This window comes from Trichoderma ghanense (genome assembly GCF_004382785.1).
Source record: "Trichoderma ghanense strain CCMA-1212 chromosome Unknown scaffold_5, whole genome shotgun sequence".
NCBI classification, from domain to species: Eukaryota; Fungi; Ascomycota; class Sordariomycetes; order Hypocreales; family Hypocreaceae; genus Trichoderma; species Trichoderma ghanense.
Window position 1 is genome coordinate 1,212,766 of NW_027395668.1, and position 22,304 is coordinate 1,235,069.

Consider the following 22,304-nt stretch of genomic DNA (forward strand, 5'->3'; position numbering starts at 1 on the left):
TGACAATGAAAGAACTGGACATGCTGTCCATGAACCTCAACGTTGGACTCTCTGACATCTAGCTCTCTATGTGACAGGGTGCACGCCAATTCAAAGGTCAAGACTCACAACTCATCCGCAGATCCGTTCGACCAGATACTCATAACCGGCCTCCCCTCATCATCGATCCAAGCACGATACATCCCCCCGCAGTTATACCCCATCAACACCTCCGACCGCACGCCCACCACCCGTCCATCCTCATCCCGCTCAAGCACGCACTCGAGCCCAATGATGCCCCCCTCGCCCTCTCCCGTGCGTCCCCAGCGATCCCCCGCGCTCTGCTGCAGCTGGCCCCCCGGACCGGCGACCTGGGCCAGCGCGCGGCGTCCCGGGCAAGGTTTGTAGCGCGCGATGGCGGCGACGGTGCGGACGGCGTTGACGCGCAGGAAGGAGTCGCCGTTGCCGGTGCCGGAGAAGCCCACGGAGCGAGTTATCGATGTCGCCGATTTCAAGGGCGAAAAGGAGGGAGAGTACATCCACGGCGTGGGGAAGCAGTCAGCCAGCAACCCCTTCAGGGGACCAACGAAGCTGATTCCCGGCTCCGCCCCGAGGACGTCTGCTTCGGCCTCTTCTTCCCATTCTTCAGCCCAGAATCCCGCTCCCACGACGGGCGTGTCGCCGATGCGACCCGTTAGCTTGTTCGTCATGCCACCTGTGCTCGTAGCCGCGCATATGACGCCCTCTGCGTCCAGGGCGACGGCACCGCAAGTGCCTTGGGGGAGATACTCATCGGCGTGCCATGTTGCTGATGAAGTGCCCGACTTTTCGCGCTCGAGGGCGCGGATGTGTTCGTCCCAGCGTTGTTGGGTGAAGAAGTAGCTTGGGTCGACGAGGGGGAGGCCGTACTTTGCGGCGAGCTGTTCTGCCGTTGGGCCGTGGAGCTGGGTGTGGCCTTGAGCGGAGGGGACATCCAGATTGCCGTTCCCTTCAACATTCCCCTTTACATCATCATCATCATCACCATCGTCCAGCAGTGAAGTAGGAGCGTTCAGTGAAGAAGAAGATGACGAGGGCACAGACCCCGCCGGCGCAAGATCCTCCTCCCCACGCTCGAGCATCTCCTTGGCCAACAAGATGGGGTTGCGCACCCTCCGGAGGCCCATGACGCCGACGCCGCGCTTCTTGAGGCCGCGGGAGACCATGACGGAGGCCTCGAGCTCGTTGATGCCGTCGCGGGTGAAGACGGCGCCGCGGGCGCTGTTGAAGAGGGGGTTGTCTTCCAGGAGGAGGACGGCGTGGGTTGCGATTTCGAGGGCGGAGCGGTGTGTTTGTTGTTGTTGTTGCTGTTGCTTTTCGTTGTATGGGGGTGAGGATGAGGGTGAGGGTGAGTTCATGAAGGTTTGGGTTTTGGTGACCTGTTGATTGTATATCAGTATGTTTTTTGAATGGTGATGATGAGAGGGTTGTGTGGTTTGAGGTGAGGTGAGAGAATGAGGCTTATTGGATTTATAGAGCGATGAATGAACTTGGCCATAGTAAGACTCACAATTGACAAAAGAGCATCGCGATAAGCAGCATACTTTTCAGCAGGGAAGTTGCTCCGTTGGATATTGCCCGCGCCGCCGTGGATGATCAGTCGAGGCTGGATCCTCACTCCGGCCTCTGCAACAGATTGTTTTTGTTTTCTATATTCCATGATGGCAACTCAAACTAGACTTGAAGTTTCAAGTAATTCAAGACGAAAAGGGTGTCGCTGAAGGGGAAAGAAATGGTGGACCGTCGTTCTATGGGATGAGGGTTATGATAAGGTGGAGGAGTTGCGCGACTGATAAAACCCGCGGAGGGCGGGAAGACCTGCCCGTTTGGGACTCCTTACTCATCCATGTCCCCTTTCGGGGTATTTTCCACTTTGTATGAAGTGAGACATGCTTCTTCATAACGAACGAAGCATGATATATAGACAATGTCCGCGGACCTTGGAAATGTCATTCTCTTGAGATTTGGAATTTCTTATTCCAATGTCTTTTAGTTACGTGCTGGGGATATTCTTCATCAGAAAGTGAGGCGATATAAGCATCCGTATATGCGTAAAGAAACGGCAAGACGATCCCGTCCCATGTGAGATGAAGCAGAGAATGAACCTGATAGTAAGGTACTAAATGTCAAAAACACCAGCGTCCAACAATGCAGGCCAGATATCCTTTGGCCTTTGGACTTTTGTGGTATATCCCTTGTAAACTCCCGTTGCTCCCAGCTTGAATCCATGGGCATATTGTTTGCCCTGAGCATGCTTTCCCCGTGGATTAGTAATTACAAATCCTTTATCCAATTAAGTCTTCTCCCTTCATCGAGTACTATGGCGGCACATATACGTCGAGGACGTCCCCCCCTGGGATCGTGTATTATGGTGCAGTTACCGGCAGGCCTGCGGCAATCTTGACGGCCCTAATCACGTCCTTTGGCCGCACGCCAGGCACCTTTCCAAGACAAACCGATCGACTACCGAGTTCTACCACACGTCAGCAGCTGAATTCAGACCAGAAACATCCCAAAACATACCGTCTATCAGCCTTCGAACATCAAGCGAGACCTTCGTCTTCTGCCAAGTTGATCCCGTGGACCACATCTGGCCAAAGTCGTGGCTATTCATAAACGAAACTACTCTCCCATTCAAGTCAGATTCGTCCCCAAGCTCATCCATACGTGTGCTCTTACCTTCAGATGCATCTCCCCTTAGGGCGCTTGCGAAATCGCCCATCGAAGAGGCATTCGTATGCCACAGGTTGTTGCTGTTGCTGTTGTTGCCACCGGGCATGCCGCTACCTAGTCCCGCGCTCCCTGGAGGCAGGCCGATGCTGGCAAAGAGGTTCTTTGCGGTGGCCTCATCGGCGGCCTGGAGGTCGTTAAGATCGAGCTCCGTTTCGACGTAGTCGACGTTGGGCGGGATGACGACGCCGAGCCTGCGCAGGAACAGCTCTACTTCATCAGCCGTGAAGAATTCTCCCTCAAAGTTTTGGCAAATCATCCGTATCCGCTGCTCCGCCCTCTCGTCGGAGCTGGCCGGGGGTTGCTGGCCAAAGGACGCTGTCAGGCCGGAGAAGCCGTTGGTCGGTTTGCCCAGGGAAAGCAGCGCGTGGCCCAGGTCGTCGGCGCCGGCTGTCGAAAAGGCATTGTCCAAGAAGCCAAACTGATCCGCAGACGACATCTTCCAGTCAAAGATTTCATTCTGTACCTTCTTTAGTCCAGAAGCTAATTTCCGAACGATGGCATCGCGGGACTCGAAGAGCAGGCAGAAGCCGAAAACAGTGGCGTATTGCTCGGGTGGCGGGTTCTTCATCGTGGCTAGCCTGAGGCCGCGTTCCAGGGTCGTCTTTTGCAGTCTCTTGCTAAAGGTGCGCTCGGGGAAGCCAAATACCGGGGGTGAAAGTCGGGCGTAGGGTGAGGGGGTGGTGAGAGAGTTACCCATATAGCTGCCGGTCTGGGGCTGTGAGGTGGTTGTCTCGAAGGCGGCAAAGAAGGGGAAACTGGCGTTGTTCGGCGTGGCCTGGGCGATGACCTCGTAGTTAAAGGCACCCGTGTGCTGCTGATGAGCAGAGAAAGAAGCCGCCAGCTCGGGTTCCAGGACGCCGGCCTGAGGGGCGAGGTCTGCAGAGACGTTGCTGGTTCCTTTCCGTGCTACGGGAGACTTGGCCGTGACGGGATCGTCGCTTTCTGGCGGCGTGATGCTGCCGGTTCCAACCATGCTGGAGATGCGGAGGAGCCTGTCGGCGATGAGCCGGAGGCGAGGGGCGGCATGGGGGGCGAGGTCAAAGATGCCCTCGGCCAGGATGATGTCGTAGAACTTGGTGAACTCTTTGCTCATGGCCTCGTTGGAGGCTTCCAGATCCTTGACCTTTTGCTCGAGCGTGGTGATGGCGGTGTCTTTGCGGTGTCTGTATGCTCGCTGAGCGAGGCGAATCTGGGTGCGGCGACGCTGCGGAGACGTGGACGGTTAGAATGTCATTGCATACTCCGGATAAGCGTACAAGTACGCGATAATATTGACAAAAGGAAGTTGAGGTAAGGACGGAAGAGGGGCGACGGGAGATTGAATTTAGTGAACCATCATGATGAACAGCAAGACACTCAAGCATCACGACGCCTTCCCACTTACATCAGCTGCCGTCTCGTCCTTAGTGTCCAGCCTCGGCCGGCCTCTGGATCGCTTCTTCTGCACGCCATCTTCCTCGTCGTGATCCGACGGCGACGAGCGCTTGCCATTAACGACGATCTCGTCGGCCCTTGAATCGGGCGAGCTTCTCGGCAGCTCGCCATAGTTTTCAGCGTTGAGAATCGAGATTTCGCTCTGAAGCGACGGCAAGGGGGCTCGCGACACGCGGCTCATCGTCCCGTGGTCTGTGTGTGTGTGTGTGTGTGTGTGTGTGTGTGTTCAGATAAGGAGGAGGTTGAGTGATTGATTGATTAGTCGAGCCGCAGAGGGCCTAAGAGACCAAGGGGACCAAGGGACTATGTGCTATGTAAAGACAAAATGATAGTCAAATTAAAGAATAATAATCCAACAAACATCCAGGACTAGAATCGGATATAGGCAACTCGAAATCAAAAAAAGCACTGGCGACAAGTATAGATGGATCCTGACGTCGGGGAGTGGATTGGCGAACGGCGCGGGGGGACGCAAGCAGGAGTATATACTAGGTAATAGTAATACTATTTCGTTATAAGCACGGAGAGTCGCAGCAGGTTCACTCTTCCGGTTATATTCTTCATCCGCGTTCGTCCGTGTGAGCAGGCAGAGCCTCAGTGAGCCGCAAGTCATAGAGGTGAAAAAGGGTAAAAGTACCACCCCCGTCTCAGACAGCCAGACCAGAAGCAGCGGCTCTCGCTGACGAGCCGCACGGCTTTGTACCGCTCCGCACCGCAGAAGACCGCACAGGAGCGCAGCCCAGGCTTTGTTGGGCGGACTTGCAGGGGTTGACGGAGCTGGGGTTTGGGACTCTAGGTGGACGGATCCGATGCAGGGATCCTGGGGGTCAGGGGCCGCAAGACCGGGAGTGTGTGGTGAGGGGGGGCGGTTGATTGCTGATACGGAAACCAGCCCTACAGAGATGGAGAGTTTGTTGGCGAGGAGGTCCTTGTAAGGAGAGGCGAAGAAAGCGGAGAGTTTCTGGAGTAGAACCGGTATCAGGATCGCCAGCACACGTTTGTAGTTTTGTATAGTGCCTGAAGGAAGTTATTTGAAGCTTGAGCTGTCCCGGAAGCCAAGGAAGCGGCTCCCAAAAGTCCGAACGGCTTTTGGGGGGTTTGCCTTGAGCACATGCAGTCAACCGCTAGATGGCGCCTTATTGCTAGCGCCTGGTTTCTGGCTGCCGATTACGAAGCAGCCGCAGCCCGTTTCTGACGTCGGCAACTTGAGTCTTTTTGGCTTGATTTCTGTTTGAAAGGGTTGCGCAACTAATGCTGGCACTACCGCAACAGAGTTGAGTCTACTTTCTCACCCACCCACAGGGTGAAGATCATACCTTTATTTTCAGCTCATCGCTGATATATAGAAGCAATGAGTATATAATAGTACTTGATATCTAATACTCTGCACACCATACAATCCCCTCAACAAACCCAGTAGTCCACAACAAGTTGGAACAGCAAAGTGGTATAATCTAGGCAGACCAAACGGGCTTGCCGGTGCGATTATCTAATGCGACGCTGCTAGGCCGCTTCGAGGTTGACCTAAGCTGCATTAATAAGCACCTCGAGTTGTCCTCGCTCCAGGCGAGCAGTCGAGAAACAGTCTAGCCGTATCAGGAAGTCAGTACCCTGGCTCGCGGGGCCACCTGTGGGGCTCGAGGGCGACTTCCGTGCCGGGCGCCTTTCAGCCAAGCCTCAGCTATCTTTGTCAGCAGATTACAGCTGGTGATTGGCGGAGATGTGCATTTCCTAATTGAGTAATTGTGCATTTCCTGGTTGAGTAATTGCGGCCCAGAACGGTACCATACGAGAGAAGGCTCAAACTGGCTACCCGACCTGACAGCACTCGATACACTGTGGGATTCTCAGAGAGCACCGCTGCTTCACGCAGTTGCTTGCCCGTGTGTGTCCCCAATGGGGCAACTCATAAGGCCGGGGGTCAAGTTGCTGCTCCAAGCCGCTAGTCCCCAAACGCGCTAGAATACACAGCTGAAGAATTGCATTGTTGTTTCCATCCATTTGCGGCTTGCGGCCCAGGCGGCAAGGACCCGCCTTTCCCACTTATGCCGCTCCACCGCCTACCACATCCAGCTCCTCCAATTCTGCCACCGCCTATCAAACGGCCTCCTCGAAAGTTGTCGGCCGAATACGTCCGGAGAGACAATCAACCTCAACCTCAATCCCTCCAAGCCTCATCGGTCCCCAGCTGAGGTGATGAGGCGCCTCGTTTCAACCTCCGTAATATCTGGTTACATTCATACTGATGTCTCCCCAGACTGTCCTGATGCAGCTCGAGAGCAGCCATATACGCGTACAGCTGTGGCTGCATACGGCAATTGGCAAATCCGACAAACAGCAGACGCTTCGAGAAACGCTGGAACAACAAGGGCTACGTATCTAGACTCATTTATATGCGATGGTTGCACGGCGACAACAGGCTTCAAGCCAGAGTCCTACCAAGTACATCTCTTCCGCACAAACTCCGTAGAATGTCCGTAGCTCTCCAATCGCACCGATCGTGATCAGGCTGTACGTTGCCAGCATCCCCCCGATGGATATTCCCGAGTACTTTCAATGTCGGCTCCCACTTACACCCCATCTTGCTCGACCACACGCCAATCTTGCATGCCGCTTCCCCCACTTGAGCTTCCCGCTATGCACCTTGATCTCTGCAGCCGTGTACATACCAGAGCTCTTCTTATAACAGTCTGGGGCTCCTCTTTCACTGCCGTTGTTTCTAGCCCGTAAAGTCCCATCTCGCTCCACACGTAGTTGTCACTAAGTCTGGAGCACAGCATAGGGTACGTACTTTATGCAAATCTTACCCACTGAGCCGCGTGTCACCCAAACTTCCTTGCCTAGTCAAGAAGTATATGGACCGGCCGTGGGTCTTGTGGCGCGGAAACACCCTCCCAAGCTTCTCGACAGCTCGTCCCATGCAGCTCTCGTGGAGATGGTCCAACGCGAGTTCCGTCCAGGCGGAAAGGGGCCCATCATGGTCATGGGTCTTGGAGTCAGCTTACCGGAGGGGTGATGGGCGAGGAGGTGAGTTGCAACCGTGCCTGGGGCCTACTTGGCTGTTGACTTCACCCACTAGGTAGTGCACCCAGTCGCCTTGCATGTTCACTTTTGCCATCTCAGATTTTCAATCCTCCCTTAGGGGTTGCTTACAGGTGTTTGATGTCTACGATGACGAGAAAACTCCATACGATCAATGACGGCGCCCGAAACCATTTTCTCCTGCGAAATCTACGTGTGATGAAACCGAATCGAGTCTATCAACTCGTAGCGTGCCCATAGTATCGTTTGCCGAGTCTCCACGCACTGGCTCATTCTTCCGCGCAGCAGTGATTTCCGTCTAGCACGCCATTTGCAGAGAGTAATACTGCTTAGTTCATCAGCACTCCGCTGACCAGTGCTGAAGCTGGGATGTATTCGGACTCTAGCACGTGGTGGGAGGAGGATGATGGGGATGATGGCCGTGACAGCCACCAAAGACGGCAAAAGGCGGGCGTCCCAGACGCTTGGCTGTATCTTGAATCATATAGAACACAACCTTGCATAAGAATGACAATGTAGTTACGCTCAATGAAGATGGGCCGGTCCAAGTTTCAGCGAGAAGGCCCTGTTACATTATCGCCGAAACAGACCATGTCATGTCCGATGTACTATTCAGTTCTCCGATATGCTGTTAATCTCTCGATGACAGGTAATACTATTCCTTGTAGCATGGACGAGTGCTACCATGTCTACAAACAACCTCTTACTCCTAGTTTTGGCACGGGTTCGCCCGGATGTGTCCGTAGGATAAGACTTGTTCCAAGTACTACTGTCTTCAACTCTGTCACAACCCTCGTCGTCGGTAAAGGGGAGCTCCGTCAGATCACACAATGTAAGGGTGAGCTGATCTCATTCAAACTCAAGCATTTTCTTCATGAATTCGTTGTCTGTCAGGAGACTAGGGGTCGACTGCCCATAACGCTCGTCCAACAGCACCCTGCAGACTTTGTATATATGTCGGGGATGTGATGGTCATCCTGCTGCCATCAGCCCTAATTTTTCTTTCTAGAGGTAATACGAGGGGTACTCCTCATATATAGGAGTCTATACCTACTGGGTCCCAGCAACCGAAGAATCAATAGAAACCCTTTAAAAAGAATCAAGACGGCAGTGTGTTGATATTCTTTTTTGACATCGTCAAGGTGTCATCGCCTTGATCTTCACATCTGACATGATGTTATGATGAACAACAGTCAGAAACGTCCATCACGTAGAACCCTCGCCGGCGACATGCGCCAGTAGCGTGAAACTCAGTCTACGGCCACGTCCATCGCCATCGTAGCCCATTGGGTCAGAAAGTAGGACGCAGTCTGTTGTATCAGCTGCCGCCTGTCAACATCGGTAGCAAGGGACCCCCCAACTATAGTGGGAGCCCCATAGACTGACATTTCAGATGCAACCACTGCGGTGATAATACGAGTAAAGTATAACCAGGGTCTCGTAGTGATAGCCTGGGAAGACGCTCAAATGGAGAGCAGCAAGGAACCACCTGTAACCGCACAGGCTACCGAAAGACACCTTGCCGACAACTCCAGATGAAGTTTTCTGCTTACTGTGGGCGTGAAGTGTCCCCTCCGGCTCGGTTGCCAGCACACAATAGCCTATAGAGGTTGCAATTGGATACTTCGTACCTACCTTGATGAGTGTAAAACGGTGCAAAGGAGTTGTCCTAGCAAGGGGTTTTGCATGATCTGAAGCCCTATCGCCTGAGGCAATCCACGCAACCCCCTAGGACTTACAGGTGCGGAATTCCGCGCCTCCAGTCTTTTTTTTTTTTTTTTTTCATGAAGCCGCCCCACGTTACTTCGAATAGACCGAGCCCTATGCATCACGGTTAGGGGGACTGAAATGTGTAAGATAGTCTTTACTCAAATATACAAGTCTAGAAAAGGATGAAGTGCCACGAGGGAATGTGTACCAGGGAGGGGATGAATAGATGAGGCCAACGGACCCCCGAAGGGAAGGGAAGTAGTCCGAGGCCTGTGGGACGGCATGCATGTAGGCAATGTCTTTTTCTTCTTCCATGATGAGACGATCAAAACTATGGTCAAATGAATAATTAAGAGACGCTCTATCGGGAGGTATGATTCTGCAGTCGCACTTTGTTGTAATAGGCAGCTGAAGTCAGGGGTGAGGAGCCTCTCTGCTGTCAGACTTGGTAAGCACTATTGGAGTCGCCACCAATCCCCTCGACTTCATTATGCGGTGGCACTGCGATAATACTCTGTAGCCATAGAAATAGAACGAGTGGCATCATATCATTCGCCGCGCCGTGCGAGGTCATGCATTCCTTTGGGGCACTCTGCCATAGTGACTCAATGCTTGATACCCGTATCTGCATAGATCCAACTTGAGGTATCTTCTCCATTGGAAAAACCGTGCTATAAGGCCGTTCAAGTAGTTTTTGAAATGGCCCATCATCGGAAATGGGTAAACTAGATCTTGATAAGAGCGTCATAGTAACCATCAAGGAGTTCAACTTAAACCCAATCCAGAGTTCGGAGAGATCAAACCCTACTGGCCAGGATTAGGCTCGGCAGTAGTTGTTGACGCTGTTTTGAGTCATTCCGAAGGATCATAGTTCTATAACAAAACGAAAAGTGCTGTGTACTTGGAATTCAGAATTGAAGCTGAGAGGCAGAAGAGGGAAGCAACGACTGATTGGACGCTTTGAATGAGGACTGATATTAGTCTCTGTTCTGGGGTTCTGATGGTGTAAATCCAACGACGGGTTCAGCAGCAGAGTCGAAAGGCCGACGATGGAACCTAACACTTAGATCCCTATGTTCGGCAATGATTCCAATGCGACCACAGCTCAGATCCAGCTAAGCATAACACGCGAAAATAGAACTACATGCCATAGCACGTGATAGCTTCAGGATGCCCCTGAGCGGGAGGAAGCAGTCGTGGTTTACCTTCTTGGTTTCCCCGAGCTACGTCCTGTCTCTATAACTGACCTACAGTTGATCTAGCTTAGGTCATGATAAATTTTTCCATCACTGAGCTTGATTTCAAGGTGAAACATGATAGAAAGTAGGGTTCTTCGGAGGAGGGAGGTCACGCACGTCAACGATACTTACAATCCACTCAGGAGTCCCGGGTTCAGAGGGCCTGGGACAATCAAACCGAGATATAAAGAATTTTTTTCAATACAATGCAACAACTCAGAACAAGCGGGACCCTTGATGAGCAACACTAAAACGAAAAACGGCCAGAGCGATGTCGGCCCTCCCATTAATCCCTTTGGGTTGTTGAAACCCTCCAAGGATAAGGAAGAACAAACGCGACTAATCAACATTTCAGAAGCTTCTCTCTTACACATACCAGCAGACTATCCGATTACATCACGACAGCGACGCCATGATTTGACGAGGCTTATCCGCCGGGCTTCCAGTCATAGGTCGGCACTCTTGTATGAGAGTCACACTCAGAGTGTAACCGAACTTCCTTGTCCTCACACCAGTTACACGATTCTTCCTGTTCTCGTCAAACTGAACAACGACGTTGTAGTCTTTATCAGAAAAAACCACGGCCCAATCATTGCCAACTCCATTGGCTACTAGGGCCCCATATTGAACAGAACCCACGTTAGGGTCCAGGCTTGCTGCTTCTACTGAAGCAACTCGCAAGGCATCCATCCTTCCTTGGGCATGCTCTTGAGGGCTTAGATTGACACCTGTAGGGAGATATGTTAATGTAGATACTAGGTATCAGCTATGTAATTTACCTTTATGATAGAAGTTCTGCGTGTACAGAGTTTCATATCGTATCTCAGACATGGCCGTAAAGCAAGATATGTCAGTGGGTTTAGATACATTTCCAAAAATTTCACAAGAAGAGACAAAGGGTATACGCCGTCAAATAAAACAAAAACTCCGAACGAGGCATTCGTATGACACAACAACAGGTGAGCTGAATTCATATTCTACCGGGGAATTGTGAAAGTGAATCAACCACTTACATCATGGGATTATTCTGGATCTTTGAGTATGGTTATTTTAAAGTAATTGGAGGTATCCACTCAGCCCCCATAACTCAGACTACAGTCGTTGTTATACCTTGGTATCATTCCATTCAAAACTCTGAAACTTTGCTATAAATTATAGTCATGTGGAGTTTATTAGACTAACTGCTCAGCTTTCTATAGCTCCAACTTTAATATCTATTAACATTGATGGCAACATTGGATAGGATGTCCCGAATGATGTGCAAGGAATGTTACGTTACGGGTGTCAGCGAATCGCGATGTTGGCAACATCAGGTAGAAACCCAGTTTCAGTAACGATGATGTCTAGGGATGTTTATGTCAATGGCATTATTGCAACATCAGATCTGCCATCCCGTGTTCAAGCCTAACGACATCAAAGGATATCACGTTACTGGTGTTTTGAGGCACAGTATTCTTGAGGAGGTATATCATTCAGCTCCTAGGTAATAGTTTCATTGAACATCCCGACAACTCTTTTTGTGCTGAATAACGCCCAGTCTTTGTCCTCATGATGTTTCTTTTGATCCTCTTCATTGTCATTTCCGGTTCAGCTGCCTAATCTCCATCCTGCTTAGTTCCTTCCTGGCCACCTCAGCCCAACTCTTCATCGGTTTCAGTGAAGGAATCCTCCGAGGCCTCACAGTCACATCGGGATCCCCGTCATCGCCATCAGCAAGGCCAGATCTTGACGGCGTAGGTGATGACATGGCCGAAGGAGACAGCGACAAGCTTGGGCTTGGAGGCGGCGGCGGCGTAGAAGGCCTTCGTTCTCTGCTGGGAAGATCCCCCCAGTGGATGTCTGGCTTGTCGTCAGCCGTCAGCACCTTGCTTGCGGACGGGCTGTTATGAGTTGGCGTCGGCATGGTGTCTATGCTCTGTCGGGAAAAGATGGAAGACGTCATGCTGCTGTCTGTCAGGCTTTGCTCTTGATTGAGGTTCGGAGTGCCTGATCGACTGCCGGGGGTTACGGGAAGGGGCAGTTTGGATCCTGACCCCCTGGATCGCAGCATGTATCCCGACAGGCTTGTGTTGCTCGGGGTCCGATTCGGTAAGCCGGGCGACACTGGAGGCCCCGCCTTGACCGTTGAGCTGTTGCTGTGTCTAGATAGCGATTCATTTGATCGAGATGGTGGAGTAGGAGAATGGAAGTAGTTCGAAGAGGCCCGAGGGGATGACTGGTACGAAGGCCGGAGCGGCGGTCGTTGTGGGACAGCTGACGGTGTCGAGAGAGCCTTGGTCAAGCCGAGACCGACGCTTTTCGAAGCCGGCGAAGGGGGGGCACGAGGTTTCGATCCCTGGCCGGCCTGGCGGTGCTCACGGTCATGACCTCTTCTGCGTCCTCCCTGAGCCTGAGCCTGCTCTAGCATGTGGCACTTTTCTTCCGCACTCTTCAGCAGAGCTTGCAGTTTGGCAACGTCATGCTCATGCGCTTTCCGCTCATTCTCTAGCCGTTTCTCGTACGTCTCGTCTCTGCCGTACAGCTCGGCAATCTTCTTTTTCAGGTCGTCATTCTCCGCCTTGAGGCTCATCAGAGCGACAAACTTCTTGTCCCACTTATCCTCGACCCAGGATACGGGGCGTTTGCAGCACTCGCCGTGATATATCTGGTGGATGCCTCCGATCATGGATAGCTTCTCGTCGACCTTGTCGGCTGGTAGCCGGGCACGGGGGTTCGATGATATCATCTTGGCAATGAGATTCACGAGCGGCCGCGGTCTTACTGTTTCTTGGCCCTCGTAGGTAAACATGAATTGCGGCGTCACCAAGGCGTGGGCGGTGAGCTTTTCGAGAAGACGTCTCAGATTGTCTTCACGAATTGCTAGCTTCTCGCTGCGGGCCAGGTCGGCTTGGTAGACCAGGGCTTCCTCAAATTCGGAGAGCCTCACGTTGTAAAGCACAGTTGCGATGTTGAGATACACCAGCCCCAGGGAGTAAATGTCGGAGAGCTGCATGCTGGAGCCGTTCTCGCCATACAGCTCCGGGGCGCGCCACTTTTCCGTCCCAGGATTGCCGTCAATGGTGGTTTGTTCCTGATCGCTAACATCTTTGGAGATGCCAAAGTCGGCCAGATATACGCGACCGGGCTTGAGCAGGATATTTGACGGCTTGATGTCGAGATGTCGGACGCCGTTGAGGTGGCAGTAGGCCATTGCGCGAGCCACGCAACCAACCACGCCACGGAGGAACTCAAAGGGGCATTTCGCAAGCGAATCCATGTTCTGCGTCACCGTCGCGGGCTCAATGGCGCTCAAATCGTTGAGCTCCAGTGCGTCGAGCCGACCCAGGACGTCTTCGCGGTCCCCCTTTCCCGTCCGTATCGAGTCCAAGTTTTCGAGCAGGGTGTCGAGATCGCAGACGGCGGCGGGCCAGATGAGTAGGCAGAGCTCGTGCGGCCGGGGCATGTACGCGGCGACAAGCTTGACGACATGACGATGATCCAGCTTGCGCATTGTGAGGCCTTCCTGTCGCAGGTCTTCGATTGTCAGGCCGCGGCGGCGCATGATGCGCTTGCGGGCGAGGCAGACGGAGCCATGCTGGACCTTGTCGACGCGGCCAAAGGCGCCGCCGCCGAGGTAGTCGAGGGGGGTCAGGCGGGAATCGAATCGCTTTGCGTCAGGGCCGTTGAAGAGCGGTTTGTGTCTTGACATGTTTCGAATTAGCTACAAAAGCATTAAACTCCAGCTTCAACAAGCTCGACTCTGCCTCCAATTGCGGCCAAAGTATGGCTGTGAAATGACTCACACGCTGGGCCACTGCTCGTCACTGTCCCATGCCGCCATGGCCTCCCGCTCCCTCACCTCTTGTTCGGCCCAGGATTCTGCTTCATCCTCAACGGCCAGGCGGCGGCCCACGGTGATCCATCCGTCGCCCCGGGTGCCCATGCTGGGCGCAAAGTGGCTGTGACAATGGCAATGAGACGGGAGAATCGGGTGAATTGGCCGTATTTCTGGTGTTCTCTCCGCCTCTCTCCTTGACTCCTCTCCTTCTCTTTTCTTTTGTGCGCTTCCGTTAAGGTATGAGAAAGGAAGAAGATTGTTAAACGAATAGCTGAAACTGGAAAGTAAGGTAGAGACTAGAGGCCGGCTGAGGCTGTGAAGCCACTGCGCCACTGCCGCCACTACCAGATCAAGCTCGTGTGGGGTGAGACGGCAAGACGGGTGGGGCTGCCTGAAATGGACTGGAGATGGCTCCAGTGCTCCAAGAGTGCAGCAGTATGGATGTATTAATCTCCTTGTTGGAGAAAGTATTTGCTCGCTTAAGAGAAGTCACTCAGCGAGCAGTTCCAAATCTATACAGTATCCACTGTCTCTCTGATCAGCGTATATGATATACACACTGATGCAAAAAAAAAAACAGTTACATTACTGTGACGAACCGGGTTCCTGTTGGTAGGAACAGACTTTGTGACGAACCGGTGTCCTGTACCTAGGTATAGAACGAATTCCCAATAGATAAACCTAGAGTTCGTGGGTTTGTGTTGGCGGATAGGTCAGGTCGCGCAGCGAGGCAATGCACTCTGTGCGTTAGATATCTGAGTTCCAAAGTGTATTGTGATTGCAGTGCTGTGTTAACAACTAGCTATCTAGATATCTGAAAAAGTGACATAAATGCGACTTATATACCCAGTTGTCCATCCTTGGATCGATAGGATCCTCATCGATCCGTCAGGGGATCGATGTCCGTTTTATCGATCCGGAGAGGATCGAGAAGTTGTGTCTCGATCCTTCTTTTATTGGTGCAGCGGCCTGACGTTTATCCGGTGCCGTTTGCCATGGTGATTCATTGTCGCGACTATAAGTGTTGGGTCGTGACAGACTTCCCAAGGGACAAACCGTTTGTAGGGTCTGTGTTGGCGGAGAGGTCAGGTCGGATTATCGGGCGTAGACTGTCACGTAGCTGGTAATACACTTGCAGTGGATTTCTGAGTTCCAATCTGATTGTATTATTGCTGGTGTGTTGCTAACAACTGGCGATCTAAACTATCTGAATGAGTGACATGAACGTGACTTATATATCCAGTTGTCTGGACTGGATCATCTTGTCGTACAGATGATCCTGGGTTGGATCATTTGAGAATTTGAATGATCCGTTTCTGATTGGCCCAAGGGCCCGACGTTTGTCCAGTGCCATTTGCCAAGGGCGGTCCTTCGTGCGACCATAAGTGTTGGGTTGTGACACTTACAGATCAAGGCATGTGTAAGCGATGTCTCTGTTGTTGGAGAGGAACGTGAGCAGCCATAGGTAATGACTGAGAAACAAATCTGCACCATTAACTGTGATTATATAGACGATGATTCCATCAGATTTGGCTTCTCGACAGTGGCCCATTACCCTGTATAGATTCACAGCCCTAAAGCTCCCCCGAGTTCAGCACCGCCGGTAGCCGTAGCTCAGTACATAGCTTGGACATGGCAAATGACTAGTTATTCGCTATTCCAATCGTACCTTGCTTCGTTCGTGAGAGGACTCTTGTCTCTTTGTTATCAAGATATGGCAACAAGCTTCTAGTTTAGCTAAGCATTCCATAGATTGAAGGGGCTAGGGCAGCAACAGCTACAGATGGTTGCCTCTCTCGACTACGGCTGCGATTTTGTTAGCCTTCTGTGATATATTGATAATATAGAGGAGCTGTAAGCGATGATGACAAATGGTAAAATAGATTCCCAAATGCTGCTTCTATATGCTGTATATCCTGTATGATACTAATAAACATTCTAAACCTCCCGCCCTCGGTTATGTTTCCTCGTTGGCAAGAGCTGTTCTGAAGAAGCGAATACTTAGCAGTGCGCTCTCTTGAACATAGCCCGCCTCTATGAGATACCTTGCTACGTTAATTTTTGTATCCCTCCTCACTCCAGGACTATCAGGCAAACGTGGCGGACTTGAGAATAAGACGGCTGGGTCAGCTCCAGCCTCCTCAATCAAGTACTTGACCATCTCAACTCCTCCCCACCCACATGCCGCAGCACCCAAAACACTGCCATATCCTCCATCGAACTGCGCGTCCACCTCGGCTCCATTCATCACCAAAAGCTTTGCACACTCTAGCGAACCCCAGTATGCGGCTGCTCCGAGGGGACTGCGGTAGTCAGAATATTCATCCGCCAAATTCACATTCGCCTTGTATTTCAGAAGGAGCTTCACCACCCCAACCTTATTGTCGGAGGCAGCTGCAGCCAAGGCGCAGCCACAGGAACAGGCGGGACATGCGAGGTTGGGATCTGCTCCCGCCTTGAGAAGGGTCTCAACCAGTTCCTCTCCACACTCTTCAGCAGCCAGACAGAGTGGACTCCTCCCCCTCCTGGGAAGATTCGGGTCGACACCCTCCTTCAGGAACAGCGTTACCACCTTGATATGTGACCCGGCTATGGTTTCCATGAACGCGCTTCCAAGCCCCCTATCCAACTCTCTGTGTATATCGCCTCCCCGGTCAATGAGCTCAGAGCAGAGTTCATCATGGCCATAATCCGCAGCGAGTGCGAGTAGATCCAATCCCCTGCTGTTGACCTGCGAGACGTCGATGTCTTTGTCCCACCAGCCCTTGAGCAGCGTGTGAAGTCCAAGACGACAAATACCAAAAATCGACTTCTCCGATGGTCGTACATCGCCAAAGTCAAAGAAGTTAAGCATCATATCAGCTCTGATGTCCTGCAGTTGGCACCAGGCTTGATACTGTCGACTGGAGGATTTTTGAGGACCTTTGGTTCCCAAGAAGCGCTTGAGAATGTCTGATAGGCCTGGCGCCTCGTGCAACTGATATGCCGTGTTGCGTGCATGCTGTACCCAATATAGACTCGCATATTCTTGAAGAGGATGTCGCGGATCCAGATGATTATCAAGATCTGGTGTCTTCCTGAGGAACTCTCTGGCCTCGTCTTCCAATTCGGGTGGTGCCCACTCGGAATAGCAATCAATCAAACACGAAACCACCAGAATCGCCACATCCTCAGGAGCTCTACCTATCCAGCTCTTATGTCGATCCTCAAAATACTCTGCAACTGATGCATGTGGAAATTTCCACACCCTCAGTCGAAGATCTAGGACAATCAAGTGTGAACAGATGCTCTCAAAGGTGGACTCGTCGATGGGATCTATCAGAGTAAGGGACGGAAGGTTGCTTTCCAAGGTTGACTCGTCAATGGGATCCGATGCAGCAGGGTACTGAAGATTTCTCCCCAAGCGAACGGCCGTCAGAAGGACATCGCTTGTCAATGGTTTTCCAGCGCATAATACCCATTTGACTGCCCGTTGTAAGACAACCTTTTCTTCGGTTTGTGAATAGATCTCATCGTACGCTTCGGTTAGAGTTCCAGGGAGCTTCCCCAGCCGCTCACGGATTGTCTCGTTGGTTCTCAACTTCTTGAGCTGCTGCCATTGCAGGTATGCCCATCGGAACCTGCACGTGTCAATTTCAATTTATTAGCATGGTTCAGAGCTTCCAGGTTGTTGACTGATGAAAGCGATGGCCTGGTACCACGATGAACTTACATTCCGTCGCTTTTCTCTCTAATCGTTGTTTTGACCTGCTCCTTCACTTCTGCGGAGACTGACTTCCATGCACCGCCAACTTTTGCCATCTCCTCTTCAATATACTTTTCAATATCGTTCTTGTTGTCGGCGGTACTAATTACGACCACTTTCTGTGAACCGAGGTATTCTTGAATATCGTCCTCTTTGCGACTGGCAATGAAAACCTTGACAGTGCCTTCGCCTGTGTTGACGAGGTTGCGTAGAATGCGAACGAGAGCCTCTCTAGTGTCTCTCGCGCATTCATCTAGAGCATCCAAAATGAATATGGTCCTTGGATAGAAGTTGACGAGTTCAATCAGGGCCGTCTTGCATTCAGCGAGGGAGAAGCCTCTTTTCTCCTGCTTCGCCTTGAGGTATAACATATGGATGTTTTTCTCCGTCATAGTCGGATGGTTTGGTACCCTCGCAAGCTGAGAAATATAGCTCCTGAGAATATACTTCGTCTCTCGACGCACTGGATCTGAACGACTGCAATAGAAGTAGGCAAAGCCTTGATCGTATTCGGACTCCTGTTGGCAGGTGGCAGAAAGGTGATCAATTACTTTGGAGGTAAGAAAGGATTTTCCGGCACCAACTAGAACAAGAAAGCAAAAGGATCAGCTCATCATGCTCAGTTCAACCTCAAGATCCTTGACCAAGGCAAATGGAGCAGAATTTGTGCATACCGTTGCCTTGAAGCCATAGAGTCGAAGAACAATCTGATCTTTCCCATTCCCGAAACTCGGGATGGTTCAATAGCCACTCGCATGTTGTAGCAGTTCTTGATTCACGCTTTTCCTGCTGGTGCTCTCCGATGGGTATATTGCTGATATATTCCAGCGCGTTTTCCAACGCATCTTGGTCAATCTTCTGCACCAGCTTCTGAACAGTATCTTCAACGTTCCGTAGTGGCTTTTCAAGACTCTCCAGTAACTTCTGATGCTCTTGCGACGCAACTGCACCACAGCCGTGAGCTGCCATTGATACTTTGCTTTCTTTCTCTGCCAGTGCCGACACTAGCTTTTCACCTTGCCCACCATAGACGAGGGCACGCAGAAACTGGCTCCCTTTGCCTTCGTTCAGGCGCGTAAAGGCGTGGGCCAGGAGCTCCATCAATGACTTGTACAGATCAACAAGCGCATTCTGTAGATTCTGCGTTACCCCGTTGCGAGGGCCGCCACTGAGATATACATCGTGGTACACCTTGCCAAGCCGAATAAGCCGTAGGACTTCGTCGGCACATCCAAAGATTGCTGCGAGGTCCTCGCATTGGGATACATTTGCCTAATTGTAAAATTAGTAGGGAAAAGGAAATAAAGTAGATAGAGGAAATTTAGCAAATAGGGAGGGTTTTGGCATTAGAAGAGACTCGGAAGATAGAGTGGATGTAGTAGATAGAAGTAGGAGGCTGTTATAACACATGATCTTACCTTCAGGAGCACTTCAAGAGCTGACCAGACGACCGGGATTGGTGCTGGGGCAAAGCCCGTAGCTATGTCCCCAATTGTCGTCACCCACATCACCACCCTCTTGGCGTAATCTCTCCATATGACCTCATAAGCACCGACCCTAAGCTTCGGAGTCTCCTCTTTATATTTTTCTTCTCTTTTCTTGACAAGTGTGGCGAGGTCTTGGATCCTCTCCTCGCCATGATTTTGGTTGGCGGCATCGATCCATTCCTTAGTCTTGCCATCTAGATCTTGGTAGGCCCGAGACCACAAGCCCGAGTCGTCTATTTCTTTCTTTCCGGGTTCGACACTCTGTTGAGTCAGGTCGGTTGGAGTTTCAACAGACTTGTCGTTTATAGCAGCGTTCGTCTCCTGGAAAGTATCAGGTGGGACAGCAGGTGGGGTCGACAGGTCTGCACCTTTGCCTGGTGCTGCTTCTGTCTCGGACAGCGGGCCGTGGGAGCTTTTTGTTCCATTACGTTTCTTCCCCTTTCGTTTGAGGTAAGAAGATAGTACGGCGAAGCAGCCACCGTCGATTTGTTCGCCTTGCGCAGGACCAGCCATACTTGGAAGAATGAAGATGGACTTTTTCGAGTGATAAGAGTCCCTTTCAAAGAAATGTCGGACGTAGTAGGGACGAAGCTTCTCAAGTGATAAGAATTCCTGTCAGATCATCGTCCGATGCAATGGTTGATTCACATCATGCAAGATCACAATGGTACTACGAGGTGAGCAGTTAAAAAAATTGACAGAAGAGAAGCGGTAACCGCCAGGCTGAGGCTCAAATTGGGCACAAATACAGAGGCGACGGCCAAGTATGCGACCCCCTCAGCCCAGCTGAGCAGGGACGTGACGCGGCTGAGAACATGTAACGAAAGCCTATCAGAAGTGAGGGGCCAATCCCCTTGCCCATCTTTCAACACTTCTTACCGGGTAACTATTGGATAAGATACACATGTACTTGGATGCCACCAATCTGCTCTTCGAGCTGAAAAAGTAGTTGAACGAGAATGAAGAGGCACCTGAGGTACATGTAGATGAGCAAGTCAGGTACATGAGGAGTCGTAGACGCTCGGAATCTTCTGGCCAATCAGAGCGTGGCTGTGCTGCAAGGCTCTGCACAAGGCTCTGGACGGTTCCTATCATCACGATCGAACATCTCCACCATTTAAAGATTCAAGAGATAGATGTGCGGGAAGTTGAGTAGTCACTATAGGTGTACCAAGTAAATAAATGAGACAACTAACATACGAAGTAGTCACCTACACTAAGACGTCACTTCAAACGGCGTGAAAGAGACGTGCTGCTTGCATCAGACTACGATATAACCTGAATGGCATCGAAATCCTGTCACATACGACCATAGGTAGTGGAAAATTCGGGGTCCCGTCTGCTCCCCCATAGACAAGCCACTAACCGGCAGATTAGTAGTCAGGTGGGTGACCACTGGCGAACACCGGCTGTTGTATGTTTTCTTTTTGTGCTTTTTGTCAGTTCTTTTTTTGTCCGAAATATCTTCTTCCTTCGTCGTCTTCCTCCTTCGACTAGAGTCTATCCGGTTGCAAAGAACTGCGTGGTCGTGGCTCGGGTTTATCACAGGGTGAGGGAACGTCCCTCCTCCTTATTATGAGACCCACCCCTAATTGTACGCCCATATCAAGATCAATGAGCACACATCATGATGAATGATTCTTCTCTTTAGACTTCCAAAACGCCAATCCGCTCCCAGTGGTATATAGCTTCTATATATTGTACAGATAGATGATCCGAATCACATCTCGCCCTTTCCTGCGTCTACCCCGCTTCCATCTCATTTCCTGTCATAGCAAAGAACCAAGATGGCAGCCGTCTTTCACTTTAGTCTCCCTTCTCAGCTCGCCTCCCCGTCCACTTCAACATCCTGTTCTCCTGGGCCTTGACCAACGCTCTCCAAGACGGCGACAAGAACGGGTCATACGCTTTCCCATCCTGTACTTGCTGCGAGTCCGATGGCAGCTCTATATCCCGAGAGATGTCCATCAGGGGCAAGGACTGAACGGTGCTGATTCCAACATTCGGCGGAGAGTCGTCTGGATCAAGCGGATTCCGCCGTGGTGTACGTCGATCCCTCCCAGTAGTGGCAGTGTTTTGCCCTTCTTCTCGCTCGGCTAGAGATCTTTCTTGCTCCACGAGCTCTTGGAGGGCTTCTCCCCTGGCGATCCAGTCTTCCCACGTCTTTTCGACTTTCCACTCCAACCACAACCGCGAAAGCTGTACGCTCCAGCCAAATGTCTCCATCTTTGCGCTATTCTCCCCATCCCACCTGTAAGAGGCCTGCTTCCTTCTTTTACCCCCCTTACCACCCTCATTTGCCAGTAAATCGTCCATCATGCTGTCCCACTCATCCTCAAGCGCCGCCTCAGAAGTCACCCGCTCATCAAGATCCATGATATTCTCGATTCGATTCGAAAAGATCCGACCCTTGCGACCAATCATCCTAGACAAAGTATGCGGCTGCGGCTTCTTCAGCCGCACAAACGGCTGTCCTTCTGCTGTGGCGCTCACGGAGGGGACTTTTCTGGGGCCCTTGAGTGATTCCCTTGGCCTGGGAAGGATATTCGATGTGTACTTTGGAGGCTCGTTTTCTTTTGCGACGTTGATGAGGAGCGGCTCGGGTGGGGGAATGCGTTTGTGTTGTTTCGGATGAGGCTTCGTGCGGGATGCGGCGGCCGTGTTGCGCACGGACTGGAGGTGGTTGAGGACTTGGTTGTGTTCTGGGGAATTGGGTGTTTGGGCTTTTGTGAGGAGGTCCAGGAACTTGGCATCGCGTTAGTCAAGGGATCATGTCAAACGGAACTTGCGCAGCTCACCTTGTATCCCGCCGTCATGGCTGCATATATAAGCCTATAGCTCGTATACCCCCTGTTCTTGGAGAACCTCTTCCTGACAATCTGCGTAAGCGGGTGTTTCGGCGCATCTTCAGCTAGTGGGATGCGGCTCGCGGTTCGGATGAGGGCACGATAAAGGGCCAGAGCTGCGGTGCGGTGTCGCGAGTTGCGGGCGGCAATGAAGGTTGATGGCGACATGATTGATGAAGAGCATGTGCCGTGTTATGAGGGCAAAATCGTCGATTTTTCAGCCATTGGGTGTGT

The 22,304-nt window shown here is 51.6% G+C and overlaps 5 protein-coding genes across 5 annotated transcripts; all 5 read right to left on the minus strand.

The window, feature by feature from the left end:
• Positions 1-104: 104 nt before the first annotated feature.
• Positions 105-1,678, minus strand: CCMA1212_005383 (Putative isoaspartyl peptidase/L-asparaginase; the record flags this gene model as incomplete). Its single annotated transcript, XM_073702645.1, has 2 exons — positions 105-1,397; positions 1,529-1,678. 2 exons carry the CDS (start codon positions 1,676-1,678, stop codon positions 105-107), a joined length of 1,443 nt encoding a protein of 480 aa, XP_073558945.1.
• Positions 1,679-2,384: 706 nt separating this feature from the next.
• On the minus strand, positions 2,385-4,366 carry CCMA1212_005384 (uncharacterized protein; the record flags this gene model as incomplete). The annotated part of the gene is made up of 3 exons (XM_073702646.1): positions 2,385-2,491; positions 2,542-3,955; positions 4,136-4,366. The coding sequence occupies 3 exons, from the start codon at positions 4,364-4,366 to the stop codon at positions 2,385-2,387; spliced, it is 1,752 nt and encodes a 583-aa protein (XP_073558946.1).
• A 7,385-nt stretch (positions 4,367-11,751) lies between these two features.
• Positions 11,752-14,113, minus strand: CCMA1212_005385 (Sperm motility kinase; the record flags this gene model as incomplete). The annotated part of the gene is made up of 2 exons (XM_073702647.1): positions 13,958-14,113; positions 11,752-13,855 (listed from the first exon to the last, which is right to left on the minus strand). The coding sequence occupies exons 1-2, from the start codon at positions 14,095-14,097 to the stop codon at positions 11,752-11,754; spliced, it is 2,244 nt and encodes a 747-aa protein (XP_073558947.1). The 5' UTR covers positions 14,098-14,113.
• Positions 14,114-15,949: 1,836 nt separating this feature from the next.
• Positions 15,950-19,737, minus strand: CCMA1212_005386 (Ankyrin-3; the record flags this gene model as incomplete). Its single annotated transcript, XM_073702648.1, has 4 exons — positions 15,950-17,612; positions 17,705-18,320; positions 18,412-19,009; positions 19,156-19,737. 4 exons carry the CDS (start codon positions 19,735-19,737, stop codon positions 15,950-15,952), a joined length of 3,459 nt encoding a protein of 1,152 aa, XP_073558948.1.
• Positions 19,738-21,030: 1,293 nt separating this feature from the next.
• Positions 21,031-22,238, minus strand: CCMA1212_005387 (uncharacterized protein; the record flags this gene model as incomplete). Its single annotated transcript, XM_073702649.1, has 2 exons — positions 21,031-21,969; positions 22,023-22,238. 2 exons carry the CDS (start codon positions 22,236-22,238, stop codon positions 21,031-21,033), a joined length of 1,155 nt encoding a protein of 384 aa, XP_073558949.1.
• Positions 22,239-22,304: the final 66 nt, after the last annotated feature.